General features: G+C 55.3%; 2 protein-coding genes across 6 annotated transcripts in view; one reads left to right on the forward strand and one right to left on the reverse strand.

Moving 5' to 3' along the window:
* The window catches only part of SLC5A10 (solute carrier family 5 member 10), a 39415-nt gene that overhangs the window by 9513 nt on the left and 6237 nt on the right, over positions 1–23665 (forward strand). For 4 of the 5 annotated variants that reach the window (XM_071571550.1, XM_071571551.1, XM_071571552.1 and 1 more), the window contains 3 exons: positions 253–333; positions 3720–3925; positions 6209–6344. In XM_071571550.1, coding sequence (XP_071427651.1) covers positions 253–333; positions 3720–3925; positions 6209–6344 — 423 coding nt within the window. The remainder of the gene's footprint in view (positions 1–252; positions 334–3719; positions 3926–6208; positions 6345–23665) is intronic. The other variant, XM_071571555.1, reaches the window with a different exon arrangement.
* On the reverse strand, positions 154–22147 carry FAM83G (family with sequence similarity 83 member G). Its single transcript, XM_071571549.1, has 5 exons — positions 20829–22147; positions 14040–14207; positions 10488–10612; positions 8235–9681; positions 154–4450 (listed from the first exon to the last, which is right to left on the reverse strand). The coding sequence occupies exons 1-5, from the start codon at positions 21321–21323 to the stop codon at positions 4031–4033; spliced, it is 2655 nt and encodes an 884-aa protein (XP_071427650.1). The 5' UTR covers positions 21324–22147; the 3' UTR covers positions 154–4030.

Consider the following 23665-nt stretch of genomic DNA (forward strand, 5'->3'; position numbering starts at 1 on the left):
CCCAGTGAGGCTGCAGCCCCTGTGGCTTTTGGCTGCTCCCTCCACCCCATCTATGGGGGTTTTCTCCCCCCCTCCACACCAGACCCAGCGAGGAGCTGTTCCCCCTTCCCACTGCAGCCGCCCCCCACCACAGTGTCAGCAGGTTGAGGCTGGTGACAGGTACATCCCCATGGGAAGTTTTATTGGGACTTTCTGACTGTTCCAAGCCCGACTCCAGCAGTGTTCCTGACCCCCTGCCCTGCTCTCGTGCAGGGGGGCTGGTGGCTGTCATCTACACCGACGCGCTGCAGACGCTCATCATGGTCCTGGGAGCCATCGTGCTGGCTGTGAAAGGTAAGGGCTGCTCCAGGGGGACCTCCTCTCCTCACTCAGGAGGTCTTGGGAATAAATAAAAACACTCAGTCTGAGCAATCTGTTGGCCAAGATGCCCAGCAGGACTTTGGTCTATGGCAATCACCTAAATGAGGTCTGTGGTGTCCCCGTGTCCCCTCTGCTGCCCCGTGTGCTGTTCCTCCAGGTGCAGATGCTGAGAAGCTTCCCCTGGTGCTCCATGTGGAACTGTCCCCAACAGTGGTGACATTCCTGTGGGCATTGCTGCTTGGCATGTTTGCCTCTCACTCTGAGACTGATCAAGAGCTTGAGAGAAAAGCAGCATTCCCAGTTCTGCTGCAGGTGTTTTGGTGGGATCTTCAGACAGGATCCCACTGCCTGAGGATGGGCACAGCAGAAGATGGTGCTGGAACAAGGCACAGCTGCAGGGGTGGGATGTGGAACGTGGTGCTGTGCCCTGCTCTGGGCTGCAGTGATTGTGGTTCATCACCAGTCCTTCCTGAACCCCCAGCACTGGTGTCTCCCTACATTCAGCCTCAGAGCATCCTTGTGCAGCCAGGAGCTTTCATCAGCCTGGTTCTGTCACTGGGGCTCTTGGCCCCAAGGAGCAGGAAGCAAAAAGTCAGGTCCCAGCTTCAAAGGCAGGTATTTACCTACAGAGGGTGATTTCCAGAGGCGCTCCTGAGATGATTTCCACCATCTCCTGGAAAAGGCAGGTAGGAAAGGCTTTGACCCAGTGCAGTGGAGGTGGGGGCAGCCCCAGAGCTGTGACCAGCCCTGTCCTGTGGCTGCTCCCCTGTGCCAGCACAGAGCTCGCTCCTGGGCCAGCCCTTGGACACAACAAGGTATATTTACAAGAAACAAATGAAAGGACAGAGACTTCCTGGAGAAGGGACAATAACACTTAACTACCCCAGCAGCAGCACGGAGCTGCTCCAGGCAGAGGAGCTTGCTGCCTGTGGAGGCAGAACAGAGCAGTGGCTGCAGCCTGTGTGTTAGACGTGGTGCCTGCATGTTGTGGGTCATTGTCTGGAGCTGTGCTTGGCCGTGGGGCTCTCTGAGGCTTGTCTCTGCCAGGCTTGGCTGGTGCAGCTGCACAGAGCAGCCAGAGGAGGAGGGCAGGTAGGCAAAGCCTGGAAAATCCCCTTGGGCAGCTGCAGAGCTCAGCTTGTTTTGGATTTGCTACCTGCAAGCGTGGAATGGTGTGTGCAGGGGGTGAGGGTGCTTGGCAGAGGGACTGGCCAGGGGAGCCAAAAGACAAGCTGCTGGTTGCACAGGTTTTTCCTCAGGACTCAGGAGAACTCAGGACCTGGAGGTGGGTGTGCCCCAAAGGTGTTTGGTTTACTCCTGCTCCTACCAAGCTCAGCTAATAAAGGATACTCTCAATAGAATTATGGAATGGTTTGGGTTGAAAGATGCACCTTCTACCAGTCCAGGCTGCTCCAAGCCCAGTCCAACCTGGCCTTGGACAATTCCAGGGATGGAGCAGTCACAGCTTCTCTGGGCACCTGTGCCAGGGCCTGCCCACCCTCACAGGGCAGAATTTTTCCTTAATATTCCATCTAACCCTGTCCTCAGTCAGTTTAAAAATCACTTTGCTGAACAGAGACCTGGCAGTGCCATTGGTGGCTCTGGTTAGCTCCGTCAGGCTGTGCCATCCTGTACCCACTTGCCATTCAGCATGGGAATGTTGATCCCAGCAGAGCCCATGGGCTGAATCCCAGCATCTGCTGCCTGCAGGATTTTGCTCCACTCTTCCTTCTTAGCAGACGTGGGTGCTGTGACTTGCTGGTGAACACCTTTGGGAAGGGAGCAAGCCCTCACCTCCGGGCACCAATCTCTGCTTTCAGCACTCGGCCTCTGCCTCTGGAGAGCCTTTGTTGGTGCCCAACGCCCATACAAAGCCTGGGAGTAGCCGGCGCCTGAATAAACCCAGAGCTGGAGTGGGGCCAGGGCTGCTTGTGCAAGAGCAGAAGGAGTTCAGAGGTGCTGACTCCCTGTGAGACACAGGATTGCAAGGGGGGCACAAGTGGGTGATGCCCCTTTGCCAACTCCCCAAAAGCCTCAGGTCAGGGAGGTGCCCTGGGATGAGGACAGGGCTGTATGTGGGTCATGGAATTGGGAGGGCTGCACAGAGAGGGCTGTCCTCTGGCAGGAGGGCACAACAGAGCAGGATGGTTGGCTTGGAAATTAGGATTTATTCAAGCTGGCATTTGATGGTGACCCCAGTGCCCAGCACTTGGTGCCTGAGGGGTTTAGTCTAAAGACAGCAGTGCTTGAGGGCACAGCCCTGTGGGAGGAAGATTCCTCAGGAGCACATTCCCACCTCATGCTGCTGCACTGGAGGGGGCCAAGCTGAGGGTCTGGACCACAGGGGCTGAAGGGAAACAGGATGTAACACCTGGACCAGATTTGGAGAAATCCATCTAGAGATCCTGGCGGGTCTGGCTTTGAGTCTCCCCTCCATGAAACCTCTGGAGCCTCCTCTCTGCTCCCAAGCACCAGCAGCTGCTGTGGGTATGGGGGTGCCAATGCACCTCCCTGTGTCTCCCCCAGGCTGCTGTGTGGGTGGCCGTGGCATGTGGGGGGAGCAGGGGGGGTGCCTCCCTGCCTCCCTCCTCCAAAAAGTGATGCCTCTGGCTCCAAAATTCTCCCTGGGGAGGTACTGGGGGAGCTGCAAGGAGCTGGTGGGGGGCCAGGGCAGAGCCCAGGGCTGGCTGGCAGCAGCTGCCCGCAGGAGGAGCACAGGGCATCTGCCAAGGGCTGGGATCTCACTTGCTAAGGCTTGTTCATGGCACATGGTCCTCACTGAGGCTCAGGCTCAGACCTTGGATCCCCTTCCCTAGGAAAAATGCAGTGAAAAGGGTTGGGGTTTTTTTTTGTTTTGTTTTTTGGGTTTTTTTGACTGGTTGCTGGAGGTTTGAGGGTGGGGGTACATGGGGGATGCTGGGGAAGTGCCCAGGGGAGTAGAAAATGTTTGACTGGACACCTGTGCCACGGCACCTTGAGCTGCAGTTTATCAAGTCAAAGGCCACCTAATCTTGCATTTTAACAGTCCTAGGCAGGGTTCCTCTGCCGTGGGACCAGGGAGCTTTAATGAACAGGCTGCTTTTACAGTACAAGGTTAAAAGAAGTGGGTCCCTGGAGGAGCCTTTGTCCCAGGACTCAGGTCACCCTCCAAAGGGAGGGTGGACTGCAGTGGGTCCTGCTGTGCAAAATGGTAATAGAAGAGTCTCTTAAATAACTAGAAGAAAACACGATCATGGATGAGCCCCCCCTCTCTGGGCAGCACTCCTGGGTCAATGAGCTGGTGAGCGTTTCACCAGCTGATCTCACAGACCACTGGGTATTACCCCACTCTAACCAACTTCCCCAATGGTGCTTTCCAGCTTTTAATGAGATTGGAGGTTACCCCAACCTGGAAGAGGCCTATTTAAAAGCTGTGCCATCCAAGATCATCCCCAACACTACCTGCCACCTGCCCAGAGCGGATGCCATGCACCTCTTCCGAGACCCGGTGTCTGGAGATCTGCCCTGGACCGGGATGACCTTTGGGCTGTCCATCATGGCCACGTGGTACTGGTGCACCGACCAGGTAAATGTAAACAAGAATCCCCTGCCCCATTGCAACGTGGCATGGCCTGGGCTCCAGGCACGCTCTGCCACAGCTGTCGCCCTGCAAGGCCACCGTCACCAGCACTTAGTGCTCCTGCTGGCCCGTGCTCTCAGGGGGCTGCTTTTTGGAGTCCACAGAAGCACCTGAGGCTCTCTCAACCCTGTTCTTGAGGTGCTTGGACTGGGACAGTTTGGAGAGCGGGATGCCGAGGGGCGTCCTCATCTCCTCCGTTGTCTTCTGGCTCTCGGGCAGGGGGTTGAAGCGCTTGCCTGACGCTCTGGGGTTGCTCGGGGAGAGGTGGCCGGGTGCTGTGGGCTTGCTGGGGCTGAAGGCTTTGCTCTGCCAGTAGGGCTGGCTGCCTGCAATGGTCTTTTTGGGTTCTGCTCCGTCCCCTCTGTACTTGGTGGCCCCGAGGGGTTTCTCATGCGTCGGGGAGCAGGAGACCTCCTTGCCCTGCTCTCTGCCTGCAGGGGTCCTGGGTCGGTAGCGATAGATGTGTGTCCCCTGTTTGTTAAAGAGCAGAGAAAGAGGTGAGCTATGGCTGTTCTGAGGATGCTGCTCCCTGCAAGGACACCTCCTCACCTCTCTGTGTCACAGGCTCGGTCCTCATGGACAAACCTCTTTGACACTCATTGTACTCCCTTGCCCAAATTCTTCTGAGACTGGTGGCAGCTCAAAACTACCTTGTCTTACTTGGTTGCTGCTCTGATTTCTTACCCTGGTAACACACAGTCCTACACATGTAACATTTCAGCAGTCACTTCCCGAGCAGCCCCAGCAGACCAGAGGCTGTCCCAAGCCCAGTCCCTGCTGCCTGGAAATCCAGGACACCTTCTGTCCAGCAGCAGCCTGAACACCCATCTTAATCATCTAAGCCATCATATCAGGCCCAAAGAGCATCCAGTCATCCAGACCCGAGCTGTGGGATCCGGTGACTGCCAAGATCAGATGAAAGCATGGAGGGTTGGCAGAGCAGGTGGGATGAGGAGACAACAGTGAGCTGCAACACCACTGCGGGGGTGGCTCTGATGAGCTGGGTTGAGACACACATTTGGATCAGGTCAGAGCACCAGTAATCTTAATTCTGGACGGGGTAAGGCCATAACACATGGCTGTGGTCACCAGATATTTATCTCCTCTTTGGGTGTGCCTGTGCCGTGATCTGGAGGTGTGATTGCGGCTGTGCAGATGTACCAGGTGAGATGGGATCTGGTGAGTGCAGGTGCTGATGGCAGGATGAGCTGGAGCCAGGAGGCTGCAGAGCTGGCTGTACCAACCTGCCCAGCCTCTGCCACAACCCTTGCTGTGCTGCCAGTGCTGCGTCTCCACTGAGCTGTTGGCATCAGCTCAGTGTTCAGCCAGTTAGTCCCAATATCCCAAAGGCCTCCCTGGTCCTGGAGCAGACACTTTCTTTGTTGACCATGAGGGCTGAATTAAAGCAGTTTAGCTTAGGCAGTTTTCAATTGATTTTGTTATATGCTTAAAATCAGCATTAAGGTCTGAGATGGCTTCAAGTGGGAAGGACTAAGAGTGATTTAGCTCCTCTCCCTTTGAGCTCCTCATGTACCTGATATAGTGCACTTGATGCCTGAGCTGGGTGGTGGGTCCTGCAGCTCCTGACACGCTCTGGCTCTTGGGAAGAAGTTAAACCATGGCTTTCCCAAGTATCCCACCCCAGGAACCAGCACCCTGTCCCTCCTGTCCATTGTGGGAATGAGTCAGTGCTTAGCTTGGGAGTGGCTGAATCCTGCTGGGTGCTGAGCACTTCTATGTAGGTCTTTGGGGAGACTCTGAGCTCTTTTAAATCAGCAATTCCTACAGATATTCTCTCAAAACCCGAGGTCTAGCTGTGTTGTGGATGGACATGGCTTGGCCAGAGCTTTGAGGTGTGATAGTTTGAGTGCTGTGAGTGGTGGAGTTGTGGGAAGAGGAGCCTGGATTTTGTTTCCTTGTCATTGTGGCCACTCTTTGGGGAGGAGATTGAATATAAGGGGGAAGAGTGGGGAGAATGGTGGTGGGGAATGGTTGATTTTGGCAGGAGGATGTTCTGCTGGGGTTGCACTGGGCTTTTGTGGTGCTACACCAGTAACACCAACCCGTTACTGGTCTGGAGAGAATCCTGCTGTGGGTTGGGAACACATCTATGCTGCATTTGGGCCCAATGCCCAGTGGCTCCAGAGTTTGGGATGCAGTTTGGCAAAGAGGAGGCTGATGTGGAATAGATGTTGGTGCTGCTCATCCCTCCTGCCTGGCCCTCCACAGGTCATTGTCCAGCGGTCACTCTCTGCAAAGAGCCTGAGTCACGCCAAGGCTGGCTCCATCCTGGCCAGCTACCTGAAGATGCTGCCCCTGTTTGTCATCATTATGCCAGGGATGATCAGCAGGGTCCTGTACCCAGGTAAGGGCCCGCTGTGTGGCTGTGGAGCTGGTGGGATGGGGATTTTCCCTGTCACTAAGGGATGAATGGGAGGGGGCTTGTTTGGAATCCTCTGCTCTGCACAGACCTGGGGACTCTGCAGGTGGAAGAGGGACCAGAGAAGACACGAGTGTCCCCAGGGTTCTCCCTGAGCCTGCCATGCATCCAGGAGTGAATGGGGTTGTGTGTATAGGGAAGGCAATGTTCCAGAGAGAACTTGAGTGCCATGGAATGGAAAACATGATGTTTGCCCTGAATGAACCTCCACCTGTGTGCCATGGGCCAGCACGTAAGAAACGACACAGGAATAGATGTTTGTGGAGGTTGATGGTGATTCCTGTCAGATTTAGGTTTTCTAGAGCTAATCAAGTGTTGCTTTGGTTTATTATTTTTACACACTGGAGAAACTCTTCCCTGCACATCTCCACCAGCTGAGTGCTGGCTTTCCTAACCCTGATGCTGTGCTAATTATCTGCCTCTCATCAAAGGGCCAGAACAAGTTACTGCAGGAACCCCAGCGTACCCGGCCACCCGAGCAGGGTGGCACCTGGGACCTGGGTCACAGCATCAAAGGGCTTCGTGCTCCTTGCCCTGCAGGACCAGGGGGTATTTGATGTGTGAGGATTAAAGCTCTGAGCTCCCTGTCACTGACTGCCACTGGAGAAGCAAGGGGACTCTGGGATAGTAAATTTAATTCCCTGTAAATACAGATTAGATGCTCAGCCGGGGTAACCTCAGGCAGTTTCAGTGATTTCAGCTGCTGATTTAGCCCTGGGGGTTTGAATGCCCCAAAAACAGTGGGTGGGGAGTCTTGAGAAACCAAAATGCTTGGCAGTGGTTCAAGAGGCTGCAGCTCTTGGGTGGGAATAGGGGATTGACCCTGTGAGCCCCCTGCCTGGATGGGGTGATGCTCTGGCCGTGGTGGGGGTGCTGGTGTGCACCCTGTGCTCCAGCAGTGGGATTCTGGCACGCACCCCATGGAATTGCAGCACCCGTGCGGTGACAGGGTCTGGCGTCACCGCTGGATCAGCCACAAAGCTGCTGACTGTGGCACTCGCCCACAGAGGTTGCTGTCCCTGTTTCTCTGCTGTCTTGCTCTGCCTAATTATGTGTCCGAGCACTCTTCCTTTGAAGCTAATCACCCTGGCAAGGGGCTGGAAAACAAGCCTGAGAAGGACACGCCTGCACGCACAGTCTGTCCCTGGCTGGGCATGGTGCCACTGCTGATGGGCTGTGCATGGGGCTCAGCGAGTCCAGGCACATCTGTACAGCTGTGCAGAGCTGCCAGGCTCCATCCCCAGCCCAGAGCTGTGGGATAGCCTGTAATTCCCAAAACCCTCCCTTTTACCAGCCATTCTCATGTGTGCAGAGCTGCCAGGCTCCATCCCCAGCCCAGAGCTGTGGGATAGCCTGTAATTCCCAAAACCCTCCCTTTTACCAGCCATTCTCATGTGTGCAGAGCTGCCAGGCTCCATCCCCAGCCCAGTGCTGTGGGATAGCCTGTAATTCCCAAAACCCTCCCTTTTACCAGCCATTCTCATGTGTGCAGAGCTGCCAGGCTCCATCCCCAGCCCAGAGCTGTGGGATAACCTGTAATTCCCAAACCCCTCCCCTTTACCAGCCGTTCTCATTGCCAGGCACCAAGGGCTGTAGCATGGCCACCACCTTCTGACCAAGAGCACCTCTTGGGTAACTCCTACCATTGTCACATGTAGGGTGTGATTCTTCTATATGGGAAATCTGATCTCAGCATCTGGGACCTGACACCAAAGCTGGGGATGACACCACACCTCAGCTGAGCTGTGGGTCACCTCCAGGTCTGCAATCTTTGTTAGGCAGGGAAACATAAGGTCATATAGCAAAAAATCCTACCTGGGTGGCACTGCTGGGGTAGGAGCTGTTGCCATCCAGGACGGTGCGGGGCAGTACATGCCTGATCTCCATGGCACTGCTCCTCCTCTTCGTCATGTCCTCCACGCGGACGTGCTTCAGGGACGGGAGGCTGCCCAGGGGGCTGAGGAAAGTGCCCCGGGTGATGTGGGGGTCGCTGAGCTTCCTCTGCATGGGAAGGATCTCCCCATTGTGGGTGACATCCGAGTTGGTTCTCCGGAGTGGCCCGTAGCGATCCCTCACCTCGAAGTACTCGTCTGAGATGGAGGAGGCGTTGGAGCGGCGGTAGCTGTGGTCAGCAGAGCTGCTGGAGTAGCTCTCCTGGTCGCTGAGAGTGATGTACTCCTCTTCCTCCTCCTCCTCCTCTTCTCCCAGCCCATTGTGGGAGCAGGGAGGCCCTTTGTCCTCCTGTGGCCCTGCCCTGGGCCGGTCTGGCTGGGGGTGGCAGGACTCCATGGAAGCGCCGTTGGGCTTCTCCTCTCGCTCCTGCTTCACAGCTGTGTGGTTGGCCAGTGGTGGTTGTGTGTCACCTTCCAGGACAGTGCTGCTGTCACAGGTTGTAATGACTTTGGTCATGAGGACACCAACAGGGACAGTCCTTGGCTTTGGAACTGGTGGCTTCATGGCCTCCAGTGTCTCCTCCTGTGGCTTCAAGTGGTGGCCCAATGGTGAAGTGGCAAATGTTCCTGCTTGCCTTGTTGTCCAGCTGGCGCCTTCAATGGGGTTGGTGGCGGGGGCTGCAGGAGCTTCCATGGGGGGCTGTGGGATCTGTCTTTGGCAGGGGGACAGCAGAGATGGCTCTTGGTCTGAGTTTTTCTTGGCCTCCATCTCCCTGTTCTTCAGCATCTGCCGGTGCTGGGCACTGGCCTGGGAGACGTCGCAGACTTTGATGCGGTTCATCTGTGAGAGCTTCGCGTTCTTGATCTTGGGGTCAATAATGTTGATGTAGCCCAAGACTTCGCTGCCGGGCTCGGGGTCAGGCTCCACCCAGGTGGGCAGATAGTCAAACATGTTGGCTTTCTCCAGATTCAGGAGGCCAGGGTGGATGAGCTGGGAGAGATCTGCCATGTCCCCGTGCCGGTCCCCGCCGTGGCCCTCGGGCATGACTTTGCCTTTGTTGTCTGTCTTCTGGTTTTTGTCCTGGTTCTCAGATGAAGTCTTGCTGATCTGGTCAGCACTCTTGGCCTTCACCAGGGCATATTTAGGGTTGATCAGCTTCTTCACCACGGCGTTGGCGGGGGTCACCGGCACGACTGAGGGCAGTGTTACGGGCTCGGGTTCGGGCTCTTCAGCCACGGAGATGGACTTGAGGCTCACCCCCTTGGACATGAGGTAGAGCTCCTGGAACTGCCTGTCAAAGGCCTCCACCACTTGGCCCGAGAGGACTGTGATGACGTTTCGGTCTGTCCTCGCCGCAGACCAGGTGAAGCTGGAACAGAAACACTTTGGGAACTCTCTCAGCACTCACTGGTAAACAACACGCCTCTCCCCAGCCCTGGCATCCCCTGGGGGATTGATGGTGCCAGCAGGGACATGATCTCACTGTAAACATTAATAATAATAATGGGATTGATGAAATAGCTCTCATCCCAAATTGGAGTGAAGGGTTGAAGTCTTGAGCGCAGTGGACTTGAAATAAAAGGTATTTGCAGTGGGCCGGTTAGTTTTTCACTGAAGCTTTTTCTTTCTCAGTTTGGGTTAGTTAAGAAAGGTGAATCATGAATGGATGTGTTATTTGTTGTGGCCAGAAAGTAGGAAAAGTTTCAGCTCCATGTTTACAAACTTGTCTTTCAGAGCTGAAAAACTGACTGGGGGTAATCTGTTTCTATCAAAGTAAGTTTTTGTTTGGACAAACTGAAAAATACTTCAGGTAGGAAATGTTTAACTGGAAAAGTTGTGGTTAATGTGAGAGTTGGGACTGGCCTGAGGTTTGTTTTGGTGCTTTTGTCCTTCCCTGTGCTTATTGCATCCACTGGCAGAAACATTTGGTGTGTCCCCACCACCTCAGAGAATGGTGGGTGTCCTCAACCTGCTGGTCTAGGGGGTGGTGGGGATTCCTTGGAGCCCACTCCAAATCTTGTTGCAAAGTCACCTCCCAGTTTAGGAGGAGGGAAGCAACTCTGGGATGGGGTCCTGGGGCAATGCTGGGTGGGATCAGGAGTTATGCCATGTGGGTTTGTGATGGTCCTTTGGCCAACACCTCCATGGGGTGAGCAGGAGGAGACTTCTGATTACCTGTAAGATCCGCACATGGCTCGATCCCCATCCACGAACATGAACTTTTGGGCCAAGGCCCCTTTGAACTTGGTGGCCGAGCGTGTGAAAAACTCTGTGCCCCCAGTGCTGCGGACACGCAGGTTCTGCAAAGCAAAGGCAGAGGCATCAGCAGGAGCAAAGGGTTGCCCTGAGAGATACATCCTTCATCATCACCCCCCTGGATGCTCCACAGCCCCTCTGAAGGACTGAATGGTCTTCATGGCCAGCTCAGAGGAGGCCACAGCAATGGGGAGTTAAAGTAACTTCCCTGGGGCCATGCAGCAAACCATGGACTGGGCTTGGAGAATTTCCTGCCATGCTGCCCATCCATTGAACTCGGTGCTGCCTGTCAGTGGGTGAGCAGTGTGTGATGGTGCTGCCAAGCACTCTCCATCTCCTGTGATCTGTGCAAATGCCACCATGGGAGAGGAGTCCCACTCCTCCCCCTCAGCAGGGGATGTACAAGGGCTTTAGGGGGAGGTGGTGGCGCTGGGACAGCGCACGTGGACTTGGTGGCAGTGGGTTTGTCTTCCACCACACTCCCCCTTTCCTGTGCTCCTCAGTCTGAGTGTTTGGTCCTGGTTTGAGGGGTGAGTGGGCAAAAAAAGGCAGTGGGGCAACATCTTTTCACCCCCAGGAAATGAAACCTGGTGATGTGGGGGCAGGTCCCTGTGGAGGGGAGGGGAGTGTCCTCCCCCAGGGATGGAGGGGTAGCCCTGGCTCTGTTTTTTATCTCCAGTCTGGCTCTGGTGTCTCCACAGAGGACACTGGCACATTCCACAGTGGAGGACACTGGCACATTCCACAGTGAGCAGATAGCATCTTCCAGGGCAAATGTGCTCCCTTGGGTGGGGAGAAAATATTTTCTTATGAAAGCACCTGCATTCCTGCTGTTCCTACTGGGATGTTGGTAATGCCATTGCTACAGGCTCTGTGTCATCACTCGGTCATGCCCTCATGGCTGGATTTTTGTGTGATTTTTGTTGGTTTTTTTAAAGAAAAGCATCAGAAATATTTGTCTTCCCCTCCTCCAGCTTCTCTTATCTGCTTTCCTGGGCTCTTCTCTCTCCCTGTAGACCATGGCCAGGAACAGCCAAGGTGCTCCTGATTCAGTACTGATTTTAGCGTGATGTGACAGCAAAGGCTTTCCTGGCCATGTTTCCAGGGAATATTCACACACCAGACAGAGAAGTTTGGGTACTTTTGAGTTGAATTTCATTTTTTTCTTCATATTTGCCTTTTTGCCTGGTGTGTCTGGGGGACACCGGTGCTGAGCAGCCCAGTTTCTGTCAGTGTGCAGCACTGGGAGTGCTGGGGGCTGGCTGGCAAGCAGGCTGGGGTGGCAATTCCCATCCCTGTCCATGGGGCTGCTGAGGTTGGCAGTGCCCGGGGTTCACACACTTTGCCCTCTGCCCATCGCCAGCCTGGGTGTTGATCTCTCCCACTCGGAGCCAACCCTTGGCCTAAACTCGGGGAGCAGCCTTGGGCTTTTCTCGGGTAACACCCAGGGAACAGCCCTCCCCAGTGCCAGCCCCCTTTCCCAGCTCCTGGTGTATCACTGCTGTGAAGTAAGATCTGCCTGTTTGATCCGTGCCCGGCTGAGTGCCCGGTGGGATGGCCAAGTGCCGAGTGAGCCCAGCTGGGTGAATCACTCCCCAGGCACTCACCATTGCTCAACCAAGCGACCTCCTTGCCCAAGCCAGTTACTAATTGCCAAGCACAGACTCTGAGATAACGAGGGATGTGTTGTTAGCATCTCCTGGCTTAGGAAGCAGCTCCCAGACTCTGCCCTACTTTCCTCGCTGCCTTCCCTGCCAGCAAACCGGCTGCAGTATGTGGCAAATCCCAACTTTGAGACATTTGCCGAGCTCTGCAGATGTTCTCCTGCTTTTCCAGTCCTGCCACCGGGCTGTTAATGCAGGAAAACACCGGAGTGCGTCAGTGCTGGCTTTTCTGGTCTTGGAGCAGCAGCAGCCTGCAGGATCCCAGACTCTCCAGGGAGTTTGGACACAGGTAAAAGCTTGGCTGAGTTTGCTTTCATTGCAGGAGCAGCGGTTATGCCAGGCTGGCTGGCATGGTGAGGCTTGGCCATCTGGTGCTCTTGGCTCCCTGCATGGGGGTCTCTGAGCCCCAGCATGTCCCACCTCACTCCAGCCAGGTGTGAGGCTGTCATGGCTCCTCCATGTTCCCGCTCAGCTTCCCCTCACCGTAAGCAAATCTGGCGAGCCTGCCCAGGCACGGGCCCTCCCGGCAGCCGTTTGGCAGCTGGCACACGGCCGGGTGACGTCAGGAGCAGAAACATCACCTTTCTGCCAAGCAACGGGCGAGGCCGAGCGACTGCTGGCTGGAGAGGGGTGTCTGCAAGCCCTGGGTGAAACTGCTGGGCTGCTCTGGTGTATTTGCATCCAATCCTGGTGATAGGAGTGTTGCACCCAGTGGAGAGCCTGGGACCCCGACGGTCCTCACTCTGCCTGCTGCTCCTGTGGCTGATACACCCCTATCCTCTCCTCTGCCCCCTCATCTTCCTCTGCCTTTGCATGATCACCCTGACAGGTGATTTTTCTCAGCACCCCCTCCACACACAGGGATGTGTAAGGGAATTCCTCGAATCCCAGAATGGTTTGGGTTGGAAACACCTTAAAGCTCATCTCATTCCAGCCATGGGCAGGAACACTTTCCGCTAGACTTGGTTGCTCCAAGCCCCGTCCAGCCTGGCTCTTTGGCTTGGGGACTGACCTCTGCACTGCCAGGCAATTCCCCCTTCTGCTCTGCCTTCCCTGGTTTTACATGGGATTTGTGCACAGGAGCTCTTCCATGTGCACCCACCAGCACTCCAGGGCTGGTGAACACGCTGTGTGTGTCCCACCAGTGTGTGCTGACCAACATGACAGGAGCAGTGAGGGCATCCTTGGCAGCTGCCAGGGCTGCAGGCAGCGTGGGTGCCTCCCTGCTCTGCTCCTGGCCCTGTGCTGGGGCGGAGGCCCCGGAAAAGGGGAAAATCAAGTTTTTTAATTCCAGCCTCTGGCTTGCGGGAAAGCCCAAAAGCGAGAGAACCAGCTGGTGGTTGCTCCTGCTGGTCCTGCCCCTGGGGCAGCAGCAGGAATGGGGCTGGCAATGGCACAGATCCAGCCCTGGCACAGCATCTGATGCTCCTTCCCTCTTGCCTGCTTGTTCCCCAGGAGGAGCTGAGCTCGCAGGTTTTTCCTGGGCTTTGCAGTGCCCTGCGTGACTTGTGCCCATCCTTGTGTGGCTGCACCTCCCCAAACACCCCTCTGCCCCAATTCCAGCCCTGGTTGGGTACCAGAAACCCCTGGGATTTCTGCATCCAGCTTTGCTGGTGGAAATCCATGTCCCTTCCATCCTGCTGCTCCTGGATTAAGGCATCACCTTCAGCTTTGGTTACAGGAAAAATGGGCTAAACTCATCTAGCAATTCCAAAAGTTTGGAGATTGTGATTCCCCAAGACAGGAGGGAGCAGAACTGATAACTCTGATTATCTCCCTGCACTGGGGGTGCCCAGACCACCCTCACCTTTAAGTGCCCGGCGTGCATCTGGGCTCGCTCGCACATCTGAAGGAAGTGCTTCACGTTGGTCTCATCCAGAATGATGTAGACCCCAACTTTCCTCTTGAAGCCTGAGTCCAGCAGGTCCTTGAAGATGTCTACATCAGTGAACATGTCCATGACCACGGCAATGACCTGCAGAGGGGAGAGGAGAGATGAGTCTGGGCAGCAGGGCCGGGAAAATCCAAGGTATGGTTGGTGTTTGGTGAGAGGCAAAGCAATATGCTCTCTGTAGGAGGCTGGGATTTGCTGTGGGGGAGCCCAGGATCCCCCCCAGCTCTGCCCAGCCTGAGGGTAGAAAGCAGAACCCTCCAGTGTCATTCCTCTGCTGTCACAGTGGGAGGTTTAATCTCCAAAAAGTGCGTAGATGTGGCAGCTGGGGACATGGTTTAGTGGTGAACATGGCAGTGCCGGGTTACTGGTTGGACTCTGGTCTTAGAGGTCTTTTCCAACCATGATGATTCTGTGATTTCAGTGGTGGCTCATAGCAGAATATACTCATGAAACATTGGTTGCTGAGGGTGAATCCAACTTTCCTGCCTTTGACAAGCTCCACAAATTTCAGAGTCGAGTTTCTGGCTGAGAAGTTTGGTGTCCCTTTGCTATCAGAATTGCAGGGAGCACCAGGAGGGGAGACCCGGGATGCAAAGATCATAGAATCATTAGGGTTGAAAAAGACTTCTAGGATCATCCAGTCCAACTATTAAATGATGGGTCTGTCTGTCCAAGGGCATGTTGTGTGGGGTGGTTGCTGCCTCTGGGGTTATCATACAGAATCACATGCTGGTGTTGAGAGCAACACTACGAAAAACAGCTAAAAGTGACTTTTAGCTTGGTAGAAAGTACTGAGATACTTCTGAGGTGCCATCAGGAGCCAACATGACTTTTTATAGACTTTAAAACCAGACTTGGGTTTGAGCTGATGAGGTTCCTTAAGAGCAGGCAGGAGTTGGCAGCTCCCAGTCCCTGTGCCCAGCTGTTCCCAGCCCAGGCTGCTGCTCACACGATGTCGTTGGATCCAGAATCAGCTCCACGCTGTGGGGTCAAGGCAGAGCACTGGGACAGGGGGTGACATCCCTCCTGGTCTCACTGCCCAGCCTGGGGTGCTGCTCCTGCTGCACAGCATCCCTCCTTCCTGCTGGGCTGCAGGAGCAGAGCAGGGATGGCACTGCCAGCCATGCAGTGACAGTTGGGTTTGTGACACAGCAGTGTCACTGACATTCCCAAGCTGGAGCTGCCTTCGTACCCAGGGCGTTTCTGCCCTGGCAAGGATGGGGTGAGTGCCACAGGTGATAGGAAAAAAGGGTTGGTGCTGTTCTGGGATTTCACTGAAATGGCTGCCTGAGCACCAAAGGCAACTCTGTGCCCATGGATTTTGACTTCCTGGGGGTGGCATTGCCTGTGGCAGTGAGTAGCAGTGGTGCTGTATGAGATATGGCAGGAAAAGGGGCTGGAGGCAGCTGCCTGCAGCCCAGCTGAGCATTCCAGGGCTGCCCCACAGGGATGGCTGCCTTCCCTCATCCCAGGGGTCATCAGGGTGCTGCATGTCATTGTCCCATGGATGGAAACCCATGGGTGCTCCCATCTCCATGGCTGTTCCTGGAAGGTGCCCTGGGCTGGGGAAGGGTGGGTGGTCTCAGCTCTTCCCCCTTCCAGGAGGGCTCTGCTGGCCATGGCACGTGGCTGAGCTGGGGAGGACACCAGGATGAGTGTGAGCTGACACAGGGATGCTCAGCAAGGAAGGAAGGGACCAGGATGGTGCTGGGCACTTGCACATTCAAACACGGCCAGTCCGGAGCTCTCAAAGCACCAAGTTGTCTTTTAATTAGGTTTGTGCCACAGGACAACCTGGAGAGCTTTAATTAAGCAGGGGATCATCTGTTGTGACATTGCTGGCTCTTCCCTTCCTTCTCTGCAGGCAATGGGGTGAGGAGCAAGGCTGTGTGGGGAGCCCCAGCCCCGCTGTCTCTGATGCTGCCCTGGCCTCCCCAGCCCCATCACACACATAAATGTTTTGGAAGTGCCAGTGAGCCAAGAAAGGGAGGACTTTCTGCCTCTGCCACTGGATTTTAACTGAATTCCCATTTATCCTCACCCTAGAGCCTTTCACCAGGCTTTGCTGGGAAAGGCTAAATCCTCACTCCCTTGAGCATCCCACTTGTGTTTGCTTGTCCTCCTCATCCTGGTGGGGAAACTGAGGCAGGATCTGGGTGTCTGCTTTGTGTGGATGTTGAGTGGGACGGGTTCAAAGCTGCTCTTGGAGCTCTGAGTTTGGATTTGCTGTGTACAGCAGGTAATTGGGGAGGAACTGAGCTGTGTGCTGTGAGTTCTGGGTGAGGGCCCCTGTGGTGGGGTGGGGTGTGCCCAGCCTGAGGGGGTGGGTTTGGGGGCAGATGGTTTGCTCCTTTCTTGGGCACTGTTGATTCACGGTCATGGCACTCTGCCTGTGTGCCTTATTTTCTCAAGAAGTTGAGGGCTTATAAAATAGATATGAGAATACTACTGGGCCTTTATTTTGGGAGTAAAATAGCATTGTCCCACTGTGTTCCCAGCGTTCCCAAGGCCTTGGCTTGCTGCTATGGCTCTGAAGGAAGGAGCCTTGCAGGGCTGTGGGCAGGGCATGGGGACACCCCCCATTCCAAGCCCTGCTCCCTCAGGGATGATGAGCAGGGAGGGCACTGCAGGCAGTGGCCCAGGATGGCCAGCTCTGGCACGGGGAGGCAGCCTGGCTGTCACCTGCTTGCCCACACTTTCAACCTGATTCCTCCTGCTCAGCTGGTGCATCCTGTCGCTGCTCAGCTCCTGCCTCCCTCCCCACCGCGTCTTGCCTGCAGGACAGGCTTGGCCTTGGTCTGTCACCAGGATCTCACACCAGTGTGCCAACACTGCCCTGGCATGGAGAGGGCTGGGAGACCAATCATGGTGCTGACAGTGCTCACAAACTGGTGACTGGGGGAAAATCTGCTGCTGGGCTGCCTGTGCTTGCACCAGGGCTGGGACCAGCTGGGTCTGTGCCAAGCCCAGGCACAGGGATGATCTGCAAAGAATGGAGCAGTGAAATCCTGTGTGCTGCTTGCTTTCCACCTTGGGGAATGGGATTGTCTGTGCCTGCACCCTTGTCCCTGTCACCTCCACCAGGGCAGCACTTGTTCTGAGGACATCACCTTTCCCAAAGCCCTTTTGTCACTCCCTCATCCCAGGAAGCTTTATCATTCCTTTGTCATTGATACGGAAGTTGCAGAGGAAATCAGCCCCAAATCTACAGCTGGGAGATGCTTTTCCTCCCAGGGTCCCAGAGGCTGCCAGGATCCATTGGGTACAGAAGATGTGCAGGTGCCAGGCCCCAAAGCCATGAGGAGCAGCGAGCGCAGCATCCCCTGGGCACCAGCCAAGTGCTGTTGGGAACCTTTGGAACAGCTTTGATGAGCACATAAGCTGCAGGATCATGTTTTATAGAGGAAGTTGCAGCTCTTTATTAGCTCACTCTGAATCATCAGATAATGAGTTTTGGGGCACACCACGTGGGCATTCAATAAATTAGGCAGGCACCAAGGCACAATTAGAGGAAGCGTGTTGGGATGGAGGAGAGGTGGGACAAGTAACATTAATAATTGCTCTCCCCTGTCGACCCTTTCATCCAGGAATGGCAGAAGGTTTTGTAAACAGTAATTAATAGGGCCTCCCAACCTTCACTGGAAGTTGCTCAGGGTAATTATATCACCACAATCCCAACCTGGAACCTCAAGTGCAGAGAGCAGGTCAGAGTCACTGCTCTCTCCAGTGGCTTTGGGGCAAGGTCAGTGTTTTCAGCCTGCTCTGGCTTCTGGTCAGATAGAGCCAAAATCTAGAAAGAGGAGAAAGATCTTTCTTCCATCACAGAATCACAGAATCATCAAGGTTGGAAAAGACCTGTGGGATTATTGAGTCTAACCTGTGACCCATCACCACCTCATCAACCAGACCATGGCACTGAGTGCCACGTCCAGTCGTTTCTTGAACACCTCCAGGGATGGGGACTCCACCATTCCAATGCCTGACCACACTTTCCATGAAGAAATTGTTCCTGATGTCCATCCTGTGAGCTTTGCAGACTGAGGGGATCCACAGTGAGGAAGAGATGGCTGTGCCATGGCTGGACCTGGTGAAGGTCTCTGGGGTGAAGCCTGGTGGAGCACCACATCCCTGACCACCTCTGTTTGTTGGCCACAAAGATGGGAATTTTCTAGGAGAGTAGGGATGTGGCCATAGCCATTTTTCCCAGAGAGAGGAGAGGATCATTTGCATCTCCCTGCCTGGCATGCCTGGGTTTGAAGCTCTGAGAGACTGAGCTCAACAGTGTTTGGTCTCATTCCTGCACTCTCAGAGCAGCCCCACATCCTGGCTCTTGGCTTCCTCACCCCAGCTCTGCCTGTGTTGCAGCAACAGCAGGACTCACATGGGCTCTGAATTTTCCTCAGACAGGGCCTGACTGGGGACTTTGCTCTTCTGGTGACGGGACAGCAACTGACAGAACAGGGTTGGGGGTTGGGCACTCAGCAGCATTTCAGATCAAGTGTCTGGGACAACGTCTAGAGCAAGGGTCATCCTCTGGAATGTAGTCATGTACCTCTCCCAAGTCTATGCTTCTTCACAGGTGGATGAAGAGCACTGCTGGTGTCTGGTGGGATGGGAAAATTCAGCAGTGATCTCCCCAGGGAGGACAGAATGCATGGTCAGACTACGTGACATCTGATGGGGTGGCAGCAGGACAGTCCCCCTGTCCACTCTCAGCTTCCTCAGCCAAACCCTTTCACCTCTGAGCTGTTGTGAAGACTTTAAGCCTTGGCTAGATCAGCAGGTGCAGAGGAGGTCTGTCCCAGTGTCCCCACGCTGAGCAGCACCCACAAGTGGTCACCAGAGCTCCTAAATATGTCAGCACATTCAGCTGCAGTGACCACGGTGCTGCAATACGGGATGGGAGACCATGGAAGAACCCTCTTGCCAGACCCCATTACTCCTGCCATCCCCAGACCCTGCAGGATGAAGCACTCACCCATCTCTACATTTCCCGGGGTACCATAAGCTCTATGCAGACTCCTGCATGTCACCAATAGTGTCACCATGTCTCATGCCATCATCAGGGAGCACCTGGACCAGGAGGCAGAGCCCAGCCATGCTCAGGGGCCATCAAGGTACTGGTGATGATCACAGCAGCATCACCCATGGCCATGTCCCCGTGGCTTGGAGAGGCTCCAAGGGGAGGTGGGAATGTGCAGCTGCCTGACTCAGCCACCGGCTCTGGAGCAGGAGGAGGGTGTGGGATGACTCAGGAGATGCTGTTGGCGTGGGGGCAGGTGGGAAGCGGTGAGTCGGCAAAGCCAGGCAGGAGCTGCAAGCCCGAGTCAGAGGCAGCCGGAAAGACCCAGAGATGAGACATTGTTTGTTGTGGGATAGCTCTCCCATCCTCCATCCCATGCTACTTCAGCCCTCCCTCGCCTTTGCCCTCACTGCAAAGCACTTTGGTGGGGAAAATGTTGCAGGTAAGGACAGATCACCTGGACTTTTGTGAGGTGACAGTGGCCAGAGATGGCTCCTGCCCACAGTGGGCAGACCTGACACCCACATCAGCATTTCCTATAAGCTGGCTGCCTTGGATGTGTTGGCAGATTAGTTTTCCTGCCTGAGCTGGGGCTCTTCATGCTCAGCCCCCTGGTCCTCTGGGTCTGCAGAGGCTCTGATGGCTGCATATCACTAGGCTTTGTTTCTCCTGGCAGGATCTGCAAACACCAGCACTGTCCCTGGAGGAGCCAGGTGGACCTAATCCATCCCAGCCTGCTCCACAGACAACCTGGCAATGTTTTCCTGCTGAAACATCCCCTGGACTGGAATGCTGCTTCCCTGGAGCTCTTGGGGTATTGGATGCACAGAACTCAAAGAGCTTCAAAGCACTAAGAAACCAGTAGGTACCAACCCCTCCTGCACTTCCCAGCTGGGACTGGGTCACTGGGAAATACCAACAACCTCTGCCCACTGCCACCAGCCTTCAACACATGCCATCATCTTCCTTCTTTCCCAGTCCTCCTATCCATGACACCAGCCTGGCCCATTACTTGTGCACCCCACTCCCTGCTCCTTGGTTGAATGCCACAGTGAGGACAAGTCTCAACCCAAATCCTTTCAGCATCTGCCCAGCCTTGTCCTGCTCAGCAGCTCATCATTTTCCTCTGAAAGCCAAAATGGGGCCAGCTTGAAGCACCATATTGGGCAAAATGTGACTCTCATGTGTGTCAGTGCCAGACTAGAGGCTTTGGCTACTTTGCCCCAGGACTGTGTTAGTCCCAGGGCCATGGACTGGACGGGTGGTGGACACAAGGATGGAGGGCAGGCCATGAACCCAGGACCACGGGACAGGCCAGAAGATGACCCAGGGCTCCTCCGTGGTGCCACATGCTGTCACACTGGGAGTAACAACTGTGCGGTGCCTGAGAACTCCCCAGCAGTTCTCCCCACGGCCCCATAGGGACCCTGGGATTAACAATGCTGCCATATGGATCAAGGGAAGTGTTGTGTTGCTCCTAGGGAGCGTTGGACCAGGCAAACAACATCTTCAGCAAGACCTGATCCCCAAATACTGGTTACATGGAAGAACCTGAATGCTTGCCCGTGCTGCCTTTGCTTGGATGAAGCTTCCCACAGGGCAGGGATTGCCTGGCTGGGCAGGACTTTCAGCAGGATGCCCAGAGGCAAATCCTGCCCAGTCCTTGCAGCACAACTCACCTTCTGAGCCTGGCAGATCATCTTCCTCACCACCTCCTTGATGTGTGCTTGCCCCTCGATGGGTGGCTGCATGTAGACAGTGGCACGGGTGACCCCACGGTAGGCGACGGTCTCGGGCCAGCCCAGGTCCAGCTGTGGGATGGAGCGGTCAGACCTCTGGGGCCAGTACTCCAGGGAGGGGGCCACATCCTGCTCGTCCCCTTGGCTGTTCCGATCGCCTTCGCTGCCCCCCGTGCTGCTGCCGTGGCGCGGGATGTACTCGGAGCCGGGATCGTATGTCTCCAGCGTGTCCAGGATCTTCTTCAGCTCCAGCTCAGAGAGGAAGTCCCTGATGTTCTCCCTCTTCAGGACCTCATAGAAGGCGTCGCGGCCACGGGAGGCCAGTGCCTCCAGGGCCAGGCGTTGCTCCTCGCTGTAGAAGAACTCGGGCTTGGACTCGCTGGACCTCCAGTTGACGTGGCTGTCGTCCAGGCACTGCACCTGGGAGAAAGCCATGGTGACCAAGCGTGCCGGTCCTCGCTCCGAAGGGACCTCTGTGCCGCCAGCGAGCGCTGGATGTCGGCAATAAATAAGGAATTAATTATTCTCCAGTCTTTAAACACACAGTTTCCTTTGCTTCGCCCTCCCTGGCTCAACGGGCAGCTTGGGAATGGCTCCGCTCCCTTTTCCAGCGGCTCCTGCCACGCCAGAGCTCTTCTCCACCGGGGAGGAGGATTTGGTTTCTGGCTTGCTCCCGGCTCCACTGGGTGAGAGGGCTCCAGGCAGGATAAACACGGAGCTTCCCACGGCCGGGGCTGTGTGACGGGGCAGAGACAGCCCCAGGTGTATGTGCACCACCAGGAAGGTCCTTCACCTCCGAGTCCACTCTCTCCTCATTCTCCGCTCTCCCAAGACAACGATAACACCGGATGAAATAAAAAGTGGAAAAAAGAAACAAAGAGAAAAGTGGCTCAGTGAAGGGCAGCCAAAAGCAGGATTTCTCGGCCGGGACGCCGTCCCTGGTTATCCCTCCTGGAGCGGCGGCTCAGCCCGTGGGTGTCGCGGCGGCGAACGCTGCTGTGCATCGCCCTGGCTGGCAGGTCGGTGGCTCGGGGCTGCTGCCAGCGCAGTGCCGGGGCCGGACAGGTAACAGCAAGAAGTGAAAAGAGGAAAAGGAAAAGAGTGATTCATCCCTCCGCCCTGCCCCACCTGCAGTCACATGTTGCCTTCACACATTCCCTGCCCAGCCCGATTAACTCTTTCGGCTGATGTTTCCTCACGCCTCTGGCCCCGTCTGGGAGCCCCCGGGAGAGTGTGGGTGCTGGAGGGTTGTGGGAGGCTGGGGAGGCCTTTGGGTATTTGACTAAAAAAAAAAAAAAGTCTCTGCCCTGAAATCCCTCCCTCTCCCCGTGTGCCAGCTGGTAAGTCAATATTTCCCAGGAAAACAGCTTGTCCTGTGGTTAACCCCTCCTGTGCTGGGTGGGAACTCGGAGCCCAGCTGGGTGCCTGGGGGCAGCTCTGGGGCAGAGCTGCCAGAACAGCTCAAAGCTTCATGGAGGAAGGTTTATATGGGATAGTAGGAAGCATTTCTTTATGGAGAGGGTGGGTCAATCCTCAAACAGCCTTTTTAGAGATGTGGTCCATGTCCCAAACCTGTCAGTATTTAAGAGACATTTACACAATGCCATTACTTTTTTATCAGCAGTGGGACCAGATGATTGTTGTAGGACTCTTCCAATTGAAAATATTCTATTCTGTTCTATTCTATTCTGTCCTCTTCTGTCCCCTCCTTTATAAGGTTTGCAGCATGGACATGGACATGGTCACATCACCAGATCTAGTTATGGCAGATTTCATTAATAACTGGGAGATGGACAAAAAACCCCACCCTGGATTCACCAGTTGGTGCTCACAAGGCAGAAATGTGGACCTTTCTCTCGGAAGCTCAGCTGAAGATGAATTTCAGGAATTGGGGTCAGATTCTTGCACCAATGCAAAAAAGGAAAGTGCCATGGGCTGTGTCTCGCTCCCTGGCGCTGGGGCGGCTCAGCTGGATTTGCAGCCGGATAAATGAGGGCCCTGCTTGAGTCAGGCTCCCGAGGCAAAGCCACCTGTCTGCCCAGGTGCTTGGCCATCAAAGTGCTCCTCTCTGAGGCACAACGGCCCTGCTCATCCCACAGTGACAAATCCTGCGTGGGGTTGTGCCCAGCCCTGGCTTGTCCTGTGCAGGAGGTGGCAGTGGGGCTGGAGGACACAGGGAAGTGACAGCTGTGTGTTGGGATCATAGAATCATGGAATTGTTTAGGTTGGGAGAGCTCTCTAAGATCATTGAGTCCAACCCAGCACTGCCAGGTCCTACACTAAGCCATGTCCCCACGTGCCACATCTGCAGTGTAGGGGGAGAGGAAATGTTTGGCTCCCACCGAATATCAGCTCAGGGAGTGTCTCAGCTGGACTTTTTGAAACATTCAAGATGACTTTATGGAAAGGCTGTACTGACCCTGCAGGGATTTCCCAGTGATGGGATGACATCTCCATGCCATGGCCTGGCCAGTGAGTGGTGCAGCAGAGACTGAGGGTGCAGGAGCCAAAACTGGATGGTTTAGGTGAAATTCCTGCCCTAATGAGTGGGTGACAGCAAATGTGACAAAGCCAAGCACTGAGCCAGCACCCATGGAGGGCTCCAGGATCTCATCCGAGTTGTTGTCCCCCCTTGGGTAGGTGTAGAGATGCCCTGCATTGGTGCATGAAGCGTGGGCGTGTGTGGCATGGCTGGAGTGTGCTGTGGTTGTCCCCGCCTCAGCCACCGCCACCTGCTCTGGCTGTTTTATTGTGCCAGGAGATTTATGGGCTGATTC

Source organism: Pithys albifrons, chromosome 16 (assembly GCF_047495875.1).
Source record: "Pithys albifrons albifrons isolate INPA30051 chromosome 16, PitAlb_v1, whole genome shotgun sequence".
Taxonomy (NCBI): Eukaryota; Metazoa; Chordata; class Aves; order Passeriformes; family Thamnophilidae; genus Pithys; species Pithys albifrons.

What these genes read in the sequence shown, in the direction of transcription:
- FAM83G (XM_071571549.1), bottom strand. Translation starts at nt 21,323, where the DNA reads ATGGCTTTCTCCCAGGTGCAGTGCCTGGACGACAGCCACGTCAACTGG. An exon ending in TGATCTGCCAGGCTCAGAAG is followed by an intron (nt 14,208 to 20,828) that starts GTGAGTTGTGCT and finishes TCCCCTCTGCAG; the next exon opens with GTCATTGCCGTGGTCATGGA. An exon ending in TGCACGCCGGGCACTTAAAG is followed by an intron (nt 10,613 to 14,039) that starts GTGAGGGTGGTC and finishes TTTGCTTTGCAG; the next exon opens with AACCTGCGTGTCCGCAGCAC.